This window comes from Lathyrus oleraceus, chromosome 1 (assembly GCF_024323335.1).
Source record: "Lathyrus oleraceus cultivar Zhongwan6 chromosome 1, CAAS_Psat_ZW6_1.0, whole genome shotgun sequence".
NCBI classification, from domain to species: domain Eukaryota; kingdom Viridiplantae; phylum Streptophyta; class Magnoliopsida; order Fabales; family Fabaceae; genus Lathyrus; species Lathyrus oleraceus.
The window spans coordinates 72,320,433-72,333,080 of NC_066579.1; the positions used below are offsets into that span (position 1 = coordinate 72,320,433).

Here is a 12,648-nt window from a genome sequence, read left to right on the forward strand (position 1 = left end):
TTACTTTTATGTGTAGATAGGTCTAAGTTGCCACTCTATGATAGAGGTAGTTAGGGGGTAAAAAAAGAGGCATAGCAAATAAAAAGTAAAAGGCAAAAGGTATGTCTAAAATATAAACACTATGACTAATGGTAAATTAGTGCTTACTCTATTTAGCCCTAGAGTATTAACACCTTTGAACAAAGACAAAACGTCAATATAAACCTCAACACATGTTTGTATTCCAAAAAATTAAAAGGCTTAATGAGGAGAAATTTTGAACCTAATATGGTTTTCAGATTTCACAAGCTTAACAGTATTTGTGTTGAGAATTCAAACGAGAAAAGTAAACAAATTTGAATTCAAATCAAGACAAACGGTGCACATGGAGTGCAATCTTAAATGAATTATAATATTCACAAAGTGCAAGAAAAGGCTCCATTAACAGCTAAATTGTATGAACAAAGGTTCTAGGGATGGACATTAAGGTCCCACCACCATTGAAACTAAGATGTTGAAACTAGACAGTGGTGGAGACCTCGATAGAAGATTGATGACAATTTCAAACGAAAAGTACCATGATTGAAGGACTAGCTCCACTTTAATTATTGCTTTGAAAATTAAATATATAAACATCATACTTATTTCTTTGTTACGCTTCGATCATAATTATTCCTCAAATGTTCTAATTTTCGCATGTTCTAAATAAGAATGTAATTGCATATGTCGGTGTGAGAAGAATAGTGTTCAGAGCTCGTTTAGGAGATACTAGTATTCAGTTCAAAGACATATTAGAGATGGAAAAACTTATAAAATATGGAAGGTGAATGCAGAGAAACATTAAAGGGGAAGCAAAAACATGCATACAGAAGCTTCTGATAACAGAGAAATATTTGAGACAGTGCTAAGAGAAAGGAATAACCTCAATTCAGAAAATCAATACAAGTAAAATGTTCATAAATTATACTATAAATTGCAATGCAAAAGAAACAAAAATAAAAAAATAAGTAAAAAAAGTATGATATAAAAGAGACAATAACAATAAACTCCACAAACAAGAACAGCAGCAGTAGCAGAAAGTGCCACACACTGATCTTTGCAGGCCCTGAATTATGGTGTCATGGTCTCCAAATTCATTCATTCCCATAGATACATGTTTTTCCTCTGAAACCTAATCTTCTTTCTCAGCCATTTTTATTACACAACTTGAATATTCATAACAATTCAAATCAATATGGGACAGAGACATTTTCCTCATACCTATATTACTCAATCCACCATAACCTCGTGTTCACCATTTTTCTTCCCCTTTATCTATTGACCCACAAACAAGGACTAAATTATGTTGCTTCCTGACACAACCCTTCTAGGTTTTCTCTTGGTTTATTGTAATTTGATTTGATTTTCCCCTAACACTCGAGCATTGCATTCATGCATGCATATGATATGACTGAATTTGATAAAAATGTGAACTTTGAAGTGTTATAGAGGTTGGTGGTGGAGAGGGTAAAGGGGTAAGAGGAGAAGTTCTCAAAAGAATTAATAAAAGGGTGGTGGTGGTGGTGATGCATACGAGACTCCAAAGACTGGTGGTAATGGCCCTTCATATACAGGTGTAGGTGGTGGTGGTGAATTGTATTGAATTGGTGGTGGAGGTGAAGAATAGACTGGTGGTGGTGGTGGTGGTGAATTGTAATGAACTGGCGGTGGAGGTGAAGAATAGACTGTTGGTGGTGGTGGTGAGTTGTAATGAACTGGTGGTGGTGGAGAGGAATAAACTGGTGCTGGTGGTGGAGAGGAATAGACTGGTGGTGGTGATGGGGACGGTGGTGGGAGATAAGGTGTTTGATGGGGAGGAGGTGGAGGTGATTGTTCTTCACAAGGAGGAGGTGGTGGTGGGGGTTCTATACAAGGTGGTGGAGATGGTGGTGGTGGTGAATGGACTGGTGGTGGAGGCGAGTGAACTGGAGGTGGTGGCGGTGATAAATACGGATAAACAGGTGGTGGAGGAGAGTGAGGTGGGGGAGGGGAATGAGGGGGTGGTGGAGGGGAATGAGGTGGTGGTGGAGGAGACTGAGATGGTGGTGGAGGCGGTGAGCTATAATAGTAAGGTACAGGTGGTGGTGGGGAGAATACAGGAGCTGGTGGAGGTGGTGAATTGGGCGGTGGAGGTGGCGGAGACCTAACACAATAGGGTGGTGGAGGACTTGGAGGAGGTGGTGAGTTAACAGGAGGGGGTGGTGAATTTACTGGAGGTGGCGGCGGCGGTGGTGGAGGTGGAGGTGGTGGGTAAACTGGAGGAGGTGGAGAGGGTGGTGGGGGTGAAGGTGGAGGTGGTGGTGGAGAATACACTGGTGGAGGTGGTGGTGGGGAAGAAGGTGGTGGAGGTGATGGTGGAGGTGGGGGTGGAGAATACACTGGAGGAGGAGGTGGTGGAGGTGAAGGAGGAGGCGGTGATGGAGGAGGAGGCGGCGGTGAATATACTGGTGGAGGTGGAGGTGGTGGAGACAACACAGGCGGAGGTGGAGGTGGTGGAGAAAACACGGGCGAAGGTGGAGGGATGATAACTGGCGGTGGTGGTGAAAGAACCGGTGGAGGAGGAGATTGTGGAATAACAACAACAGGGGGAGAAGGTGGTGGTGAAGGCAAAGAAGGAACAAAAGCTTTACACCTAAAAGAGCTGCAATCAATAGGGTGAGACAAAAACGACTTACATTCCCTCGCCGACCGTTGATTCTTTCTTGCCGGCAAACAGTTACGTTCATCATCAAAAGCCGGTAAAGCCAAGCACCGTGGTGGTTCGCCGGTAAAGAAATTATACGAATAAGTAAAGTTCTCCAAATTTGGCAACGCACAAATACTCTCCGGAATCTGACCAGAAAGCATATTATGCGCCACGTTCAACTGTTCCAAACCCACCGCATTTCCAATCGCCGACGGCAAAGGTCCCAACAATTTGTTAAAACTAACATCAAACACCGTCAAATTCTTCAACAACCCTATCTCCGCCGGCAAACACGATTGCAAACCGTTATTCATCGCAATAATCTCGTTCAAATTCGTCATGTTTCCTATCCCCGCCGGAAAACAACCGTGGAAACGGTTATTCGCCAGAACAATCACCGAAACCGGCGAATTACCAAAATTATCCGGTAAATCGAAAACAAATCTGTTATGATTGATGAAAATCGCATCCAAATCTTTATCAAAAAGCGCCTTCGGAACCGTACCTTCAAACTCATTGAACCTCAGATCTAGAAACTTCAACAAGGGTAACCGGAGAACAACCTCCGGAAACTTTCCGGCAAAGCGGTTATTACTTAGATCCAACTCGAACAAGATTTTGAGCTTCTCAAATTTATGAGGAACCGTTCCACAGAATCTGTTGGTATTGACATGAAAAAGAGCAAGATCAGTTAACAAACCAAGCTCCTCCGGCAAATATCCGGCGATATCACAGTGATTAAGATCGATTCCGGCAACCGTTTGGATCTGAGGGTTATCCAATGCAGGTGCACAGAAAACATTAGTGTAGCTGCACACATTGGAACCCACCCAATCAACGGTGCAGTTGTTTGGATCAGAAAGAATAGCTTGTTTCCAAGCTTGTAACGCCACGTAAGCGTTTTTGATGCGGTCGTTTTGAAAAACTAGTGATGGATCCACCGTAACATTTTCACCTCTATCGCCAAACTCGTCTCTGTAGTAAAGAAGTTGTCGATGTTTGATGTACATCGTTTCAGCATCCGTGAGGGACCCATCTGAGACATGATACGATGAAACAGCAGAAGAGACTAGTGTTGTTAAACCTAGGAAGAATGAAAAAAGAAGAACAAAAACACACGACGGATTCGAATAATGCTGTTTTCTCCTCATCTCACATGAGGCATCTGAAAAAAGAGAGAGAAGAAGAAGAAAAAGAAAAACAGTTGTGAATGTTTATAAGGTTTTTCTTTTCTTGTAATGGATTTGAAGTGGGTTTTGTGAGTTAGTGAGATCTGAGAGAAATGGATATGGCAAATGTGGTAGCTTATGAATGTTTGGTTGTGAGAGAGGTGGAGAGAGAAGATGAAGAATTGTTTTTGGTTTCTAGGAAATTTGGAACTGTGTGTGAAGGTGTATATGAGTGTGTGAAGAGAGAGAGTGTGAGAGTGGAGATGAAATAATTCATCTAAGAGACAGCTAAATCACAGCTCAAAGCCCACCAGATTCTCTTTTTTTTTTCCCTCTAGACTAACTTTTTTTTATATTCAATGTTTCTATTTTTGGTTGTTTTATTATTTTATTTATTTATCTCTTACTTTTGTCAATTTTATATTTGTGATTTATTTTTGTGGTAGAAAAAAAATGCAAGACTAAGAAAATTCTCTCATCTCAAAATAATTTATGTAATTTATCGATTTAAAAAAAATTAAAACATATAAATAAAAGATTAAGATTTTTTTATTAAAGTTTTATTTAGTGTTTAATTTATTTAAATATAATCAAAATTGTATATAAAAATATACAAACAAATAAAAAAAACCGCGCTACTACGATTAAAAATGACAAAATCAATTTTCTTAAAATTAAATTTATTATTTTAAAATACATAATATTAATATTTCTGTATGTATACTATATTCATTTTTATTATTGTAAATATTAAATAAAAATATTGAATTAAAAGTAATATAGAGAATTCGTCATTTTAAAATCATTTTTATTCATAAATTAATTATTTTATGATAAATAATTGGTAGGAGTAAGAAGGCAACTTTCTCATTCATCGAAGGAAGAGAATAAATTTTTGGAGAGGTCGGTCGTTATCAAAAGCAGGGAAAGAAGTCATGATAAAATTGATCCTTCAAGCAATTTCATCATATATTATGAGTATTTTTATCCTTCCAGATGCAGTATGTAATGATATTGAGAAGATATGTTTAATTCCTTCTGGTGGAGAGGAGGTAGTAATAATAGGGGAATTCATTGGATGTCTTAGGAAAAGCTTCCTTGTACTAAGAAGGAAGGTGGGTTAGGGTTTAGAGACTTTAAAATCTTCAACATGTCTATGGTGGCTAAACAAAGTTGGAGCCTTCTAACAAAACCACATGCTCTTGTTTCAAGAGTCTCCAAAGTAAGGTACTGCCCTAAAACATATTACTTTGATGCTAACCTTGGTTATAATCTTATTTTTGTGTGGAGGAGTATTTGGAAGGAAAAGGAAGTTTTGACCTTAGAGTGTTGATGGAGTATTGGGGATGGTAGTCGCATTCTGGTAATGAATGAAACTTGAATTCGAGGGAAAATGGATGAGTGTCTAAGCGGTCACCAGAAGCAAGGTGTGTATGGTATTACTGTTAGAAATCTTATGTTGCCTAATGTGAAACAATGGGATATGAGCGTTATAAGGGATTTGTTTAACTTTGCGGATGCTGAAGAAATCTTACAGGTGCTGTTATTGGAGGAGGTGAAGGAGGATAGGTTGATTTAGAAGGAAGAACAAAATGGTTCCTATAGTGTGTGTTCTGGATATAGATTGTGGAGGAACTCACATATGATCATGAGAGTGGGAGATGGGAGGAGGATTGGTGCAGTCTCTGGAATATCAAAGCTCCACCTAAAGTCAAGCATCTTCTTTGGAGAATCTGTAAGGGATGCTTACCGACCCGTGATAGACTCTGACAACGTCATGTTCCTTGCCTGCTTACTTGTCAGTTTTGTGAGAATGACCTTGAAGATGATTGACATCTGTTTTTTTGTTGTAATGTGACAAATCAGTGTTGGAGGGAAGCAGGTGTGTCCACTCTTATAGACACCCATTTACATTCTTTTAATGATGCTAACTTATTTATCTTTGATATATGTAGTAAGGAGGATAGGAAAAATGTTGGAAGATTTGCAGTTATGATATATGAGATCTAGAAGAATGGAAGAATATGAATGATCTTATTTGGCACAATGAGTATGAGGAAGCCCCTAAACTTGGTTGGTTAGCTTTTCATAAGTGGCAGGAATGGTTTATGATCCAAAAAGTTCAAGATTCTGAAAATGCCCTGCATTATTCTATGATTTGGAATCCGTCAAGGGAAGGTTGGTTGAAATGTAACATGGATGTAGCTTTTAATAAACATTGCGGTACTACTAATGGAGGATGGTGTGTGCGTGATAACCTCAGGAATTTCATTATTGTTGGTGTGGCTTGGGATCCTGGTAGACTTTTCGTTATTGAAGCTGAAGCTTTAGCCCTTAGAGAAGCAATCCATAGAGCTATCAGCTTGCATATGAAAAATGTTATTTTCGAAAATGACTTCCAAAGAGTAGTCCACGCCATTCATTCCAATCACAATGGTGGATCCGAGTTTAATTTTATTATCAATTCTATTAAAGTTTTGTTATTTGTTTATGCAAACTTTAAGGTAAAATTTATTAAGCGTCAAGTGAATATGATTATTCATTCTCTTGCAAAGGCGGCTAATTTTTTGTCTAGGTGTATTACATTTAACTCGACTTCTCCTTGTATTGAACAAGTTTTGATTAATAAACTATATTAAATTTGTTTTGGTAAGAAGAAAAGATAAATAAAATAACTTTTTTTTTCTCGTCCTGTTAAATTATTGATCCAAATTAGTAAATAATTCACACGCTTAAATTTAATGAATAAAAATGTCTTTTTGATTAAATATTATTATCATTAAAAATGGTCATTTAAATTTTTAGACAAAATTTAGTAATTATATTTCGGACTTATTACATGGTTAAAAAACCTACATTTTTTTTACCTAATAAAAAGCTACATTTCATTATTTGATGGGGAAAAAAGAACTTAGGTGTAGCTCACTTTCCATTTCAATAACGCGGAACGCGGAGAGAGGAATAAGCGTGTGCAAGGGAATAAACAGTTGTCAAAAAATATTAATTATACTTTTAATAAGAGAAAAACAAGTATTTCTTTTAGTTGAAATGTGATTAGAAAAAAATATCAAAATTCCATCTATTATAAAAAGAATTATATGAAAAAATATATTCTTTTTAAGTTGAAAATTGTTTTTTTTAATTATCATTAGTCCTTCTATTATGAAAGAAAAAATATGATAAAAATATTTGTTTTGAGTAATCATTGTTTCCATTAGTATATTTATAAAAAAATATGATGATTATTATTATTATTATTACTATTTGTAGTTGGTGTAACTCACTAGTTTATTTAATTGAAAAAAAATATAGAAAGCTGTTAGCATGATCCTCAACTTTGATGGTAGCTGAATTTAATAAATTAATAATTGAATTGTCAAATTGTTTTGTTTAATAATAACCTGAGAGGTGGTTGTTTGTGTCGGCGTCCGTTGCCATGTCAGGGAACTCTTTTAATAAATAAATTAATTAATGAAAAATAAATAAATAAATAAATAAGACTAAATGAAATTAAACTCTGTCATGGCATTTGGACTTTTTCAATTTTCCACAATCCTGTAATAGCGATAACTTATGGACGGCATTTTGCCTGATGGATGAATTTATGGCTTTTTTCCCCATTAACAAACTCCACCGATTTCTTTTTGTTTTTAATTATAACAATGATAGTAATACTAATTAAAAAAGTTGTCAATAAAAATATTTTTTTGTCATAATTTTTTAATTTGACAATAGACATATTTATAAAAATATTGATCACATTTAATTTGTAAAATAGTATTAGATGTTTTAAATTTCTCGGATTGAAGCTATCTTAGAAGGAAAATAAAAATTTATAATGAGAGTTATCTTGTGTTATTTGTATTACTTAAATAATATAAATGTTATTCTAAATCGATCACAAGTTTAAGCGTGTTAAAGTCCATCATAATGAGGTATAATCCAAGGACATGTGCGACAACACATTGTAATTCAAAGCGCTCTCCGATGTTTGATATAATTAAATGATTTCTTGTGTGAGGTGTCATATTACACGAGAATGGTTCTAATCACCTATACTGTATAACCTACAACACATTCACTATTATCTCATTTATTCATTGATTTAAGGGTTAAAGTGTTAATCTTACCGATACACCATTGTTTCGCCTTACCCGAAGCTCACTTCACTGTATTGGAGCTCAAGTTCATCAGATCTCCCCATATTTATGATTCCAGAATGGAACAAATATGTATTATCGTCCTTAAGATTTTAAAAAAATTCTTCTTTAAAGCTTCTTCTAGCATTATTTTTCAAATGAATTATCACTTAAATCTTTTCCCAAGAGTGAGATTGAGGAGGCTAGGAATCTTTATTTGATTAAGTGAGATAAGTTTTGTCTTGAACAAGCAAATAGACTCAAGGAGTTTGAATGGTAAAAGAGTTTAATTGGTAATGGTTAAAAAAATAACGGTGGATGGTGCAAGTTGGTAAAAAGGGATTATGATTTAAAGCTTAGAAGCGAAATATGGGATGATAGACGATAGAACTTCGGGTGGGGAAGGAATGCATCAGGTTTGTCGAAGGATTTGCTTAGTGTTAGAGAATGAATTGTTTTGAATTATAGTTCGAAGATAATGTTAGGAAAGTGGTTGGAAACATGGGGAACATAATGATCAAGAAGAATTGATGTCTTCAAAAATGTGCTATTTGTGATATGTTTAGTAGATTTTTTGGGTTATTAATAGATATTAATATATAAGTGGTTGAGATAAATGGGTTGGGGTGAGGTCTTGAGGATGGTGGTTGGAGGTGTTGGCGACACTTTTTTGTGTGATGGAAGAATAGGTTATGGAATGTTGCATTTTGTTGGTTAATGTTATTTTGTAGGTTAATGTTTCATATAAATGGACGTGAAATCTCGATCCTGCCAAAGATTACTTTTCTAAATGGGCACATTCTTATCAATCAAGGTCAAATCTTTCCGTAACTATGGAGATTGTTTCGAATTATATCAATAACAGGCTTTTTACGAAGGATAATTTCACTCGACGTGGTATTTTTAGACCAAAATTCATTGGTTTGCTCTAATGAATGAAAACCAATGAATTTTGATGTGTTTGTTATTTTTGAACAATTGTATGTCGTCTTAGACACATTTTATGTTTAGATTATTTTTATTAATGTATTTGGTTTATTTTAAAAAATATATATTTTTAAATTATATAAGCTCATTAATATTATAAATATTACTTTTATAACTTATTATGTTTATTATATATTTATAATAATTAAAATATAGAATTAATTAAAATTGATAATTGAATAAAATAACTAATTTGTATCATTTATTTATTATATTTAGTAATTTGTATAAAATAATTAAATAGAATAATTGTTGTGAGATTGATATATTTATAACTTTTTAGAAGATTTAAAAATAATTATTGAATGGTAAATATACAAAGCAAAATGTTGATTGATTTAAGAGTTGCTAGTAGAATCTATGAAAAAATTAATACTATTGTATCAAATTAAAAAATATTTTACCGATAATTTTTTTTAAAAAAACTTCATAATATAAATGAAAAAAAAAAAGTATAAGGAGAAGAAGGATTAGGCCAAACACTCAGAGAAACTAAAATAAGCTTTAAAAAATATAAAATTAGGAAAACATAGTCTATTTTGAACTAAGTTGGGTGATTTTCAGTAACTACGAGATTGATTGTTACTTTAATATGAATGTAAAGTGCATAGAATTAAAGGGATAATAGATAAAGAACACACAAGAATTATACTAGTTTCCCTTATCAATCAAGGATACATATAGTCTCTCTATTTTTTAGAAAATTTTCAACTATGTTTAGATCATTGTACAAGTCTTCATGAAGACCTCTTTACAACCTTCTAAAACATACACAAATATCAAACTCTATGGTGGAGTTTGAATTACTCCAATTCAAATAACTTTTTCCACAATTACTAAACATTATGATGATCTTCACCAAACATTATGGTGAAACAAGTCACACTTGATTTTGTAGAGAAATGAATCATTTATGTTGACTATACAATAAACACATTTAACTACTGATTGTTGAATGTTATCAATATTATAATTTAAATATATATCACTTAATGCTCATAATCTATTTTGGTATTGAAACTTTATGGTTTATGAAATTTTACAAAGTTTCAAACCATTTTGAAAAAGAATGATACTTGGAAATGATATTTGAATTGTGTAAATGATGATATGAAGGTTCTAATTTTGTTTTCAATGTTAAACCATAATTTATACACACTTAGAAACCTCTAAGAATGGATGCATAAGTTTGAAAAGGTTCTATGAAACTTTTCCATTCAAAACAATGACTTTGTTGATATAGGGAGTAGATGTCAACAATTTGATTCCTGAATATGAAGCTAACTCAACTACCTTTCGACTAGTAAAATTGTACCTTGGTCAGTGGTTAAGGTTTTAGAAATTCCAAACCTTCAAATTATATGACGTTGAACAAAGTTAATTACTGCTTCTTGATCAACATTGATAAAAGGAACAACTTCGACCCACTTGGTAAAATAATATACACCAACCAATATGTACACATGACTTTTGGATGATGCAGGTCGAATTTCACCAATTAAGTTTAATGGCCAACCTTTAAATGGACAAGGATTGACAATTGAATGCAACTCACTTGCAGGAACATGTTGAATGTATACATATTTCTAGCATTCTTGGAAACTTTTGGCGAACTTAATACAATATTTCAACATATTTGGCCAATAAAACCCTTTCCAAATAAAAGCTACTTCATCTTGTGACCTTCTTAATGACCGCCGCATGATCCACCATGGGCTTCAAAAATTGTCAAATAGGCTTCACTCTCACCAAGACACTTAAGCAAGATTTCCTCAAGAGTCTTTTTAAACAACTCGTTTCCAATAATCACATAGCTTAAAGCCTTGTATTTGATTTTACAATCTGTTGTTCCTGAAGGATTTTCCAAAAACTCGACAATTTGTTTTCTCTAATCATTGTTTGACAAATTGTCAATGGAAAAAATTTCAAAAATTTCTCCAAGATTTTTCAATTCGTCCAACCCTTCTACCCCCACCAGTTTTGACTTTGACACATCTAAGGGGAAAGGATTGGTCGACACTAACTTATAATTTACTTCAATCAACTCTTCTAACTTTTGTTTAGAATCTCTATATCCTGAAGCAATTTGTGTCAAATCGTTGGCCTTTTGGTTTTCGACTCTAGGTACATGTTTGATGTCGACTTAGTCAAATCTTCTTATAACTTATTGGCTCTTACAAAGTACATAATTAAATTCTCCTTAATGCATTTGCACTATTTTGTCAGTTGTCTCACAACAAACTCTGAATCACCTTTAATGTCGACTCCTTTTGCCCCTAAGTCTAAAAGGATCTTAATGCCTGCAATTAAGGCTTCATACTAAGCCTCATTGTTCAAGCAAAACTCTTTGATTTTAAATTTAAACTTATTCGTAATTCCTTTAGGAGAAACAATCAGAATTCTAATACCATATCCATGTTTATGTATAGAACCATCAAAGTATAACTTCCATGATTTTAGGTTAACATAACTCTGTGTTGCTTAAACTATTGTGTGATCAATAATGAAGTCAGCCACAACTTGGCCTTTCACATCCTTTAGAGGTGCGTAAGTTAAATAATATCTAGTTAAATCCAGAGCCTATTTCCCAATTTGACTGTGCAAAATAGGTTTCGACAACATATGCTTAATAACGCCAAAATGAGAATACACAAAAATGTGTGTTGGCTTTATATAATATTTGAATTTATTAAATGAAAAATAAAGACACAAACGTAAATTTTCTATGTGGGTATACCTAGTTTCTACATCATTTAAAACTTAACTGAGGTAATAAATGGATCTTTCACACCATCATCATCCTTTTGGACTAACATACTTCCTATTGTCAGTTCAGATACAAAAATATACAACTTCATAGATTTATTTCTCATGGGAGGCAACTGAATAAGAGGATTCCACATATAGTTTTTAATTTCATCAAACGCTCTTTGATGTTCGTGCTCTCATTTGAATCCTTCTTCTTTCTTTAAATGCAACAGTGGTGATAACAATTTTGTTTTGCCACTTAGATTTGAGATGAATCTCCTCAAGAAATTGAATTTGCCTAGCAGATATTAAAGTTGTTTTTTGTTTGCTGGATATTTCATTTTGAGTATATCCTTTATGATGTTTTGGTTTATTTATATGCCCTTTTTGTGAACCACGAAGCCCATAAAATTGCCTACATGAACACCAAAGAGACACTTGAATGGAGTCATTTTCAATCCACATTTTCTTATCCTTTCAAAGGATTGTCGAAGGTGGTCTAAATGACCATTTCTCGTCGAGGATTTAACAACTATATCATCAATGTATACCTACATAAAGGTCTCAATGAAATCATGGAACATATGACTCATTACCCTTTAATAAGTTGCACCAACATTCTTTAGGCCAGAAAGCATCACTACCCATTCTTAGGTACCTAAGTAATCATTTACAACTTATTGGTAATCGATTGCCCCAACTTTTCTTTTGAGAAATACCAATTTTGATGGTTTTGCTTCAATGGGTTTTATGCGTGTTTTTAAGGACTTTTAAGATGAAGTTTGAGTGATTTTTATAAGCTTTTAAGTGATACAAGAGGTGAATCATGATATTTTAAAGATCAAGACTTTTAAACTAAACTTTGAAGATCAATGCACCTTTTTATCAATCTTGTCTCCCT

At 33.9% G+C, this 12,648-nt stretch overlaps 1 protein-coding gene across 1 annotated transcript; it reads right to left on the bottom strand.

Moving 5' to 3' along the window:
• Positions 1 to 884: 884 nt before the first annotated feature.
• On the bottom strand, positions 885 to 4,162 carry LOC127116168 (leucine-rich repeat extensin-like protein 4). Its single transcript, XM_051047364.1, has one exon. It carries the CDS (start codon positions 3,853 to 3,855, stop codon positions 1,519 to 1,521), a length of 2,337 nt encoding a protein of 778 aa, XP_050903321.1. The 5' UTR covers positions 3,856 to 4,162; the 3' UTR covers positions 885 to 1,518.
• Positions 4,163 to 12,648: the final 8,486 nt, after the last annotated feature.

Coding starts and splice junctions, on each gene's coding strand:
- LOC127116168 (XM_051047364.1), bottom strand. CDS start 3,855: ATGAGGAGAAAACAGCATTATTCGAATCCGTCGTGTGTTTTTGTTCTT.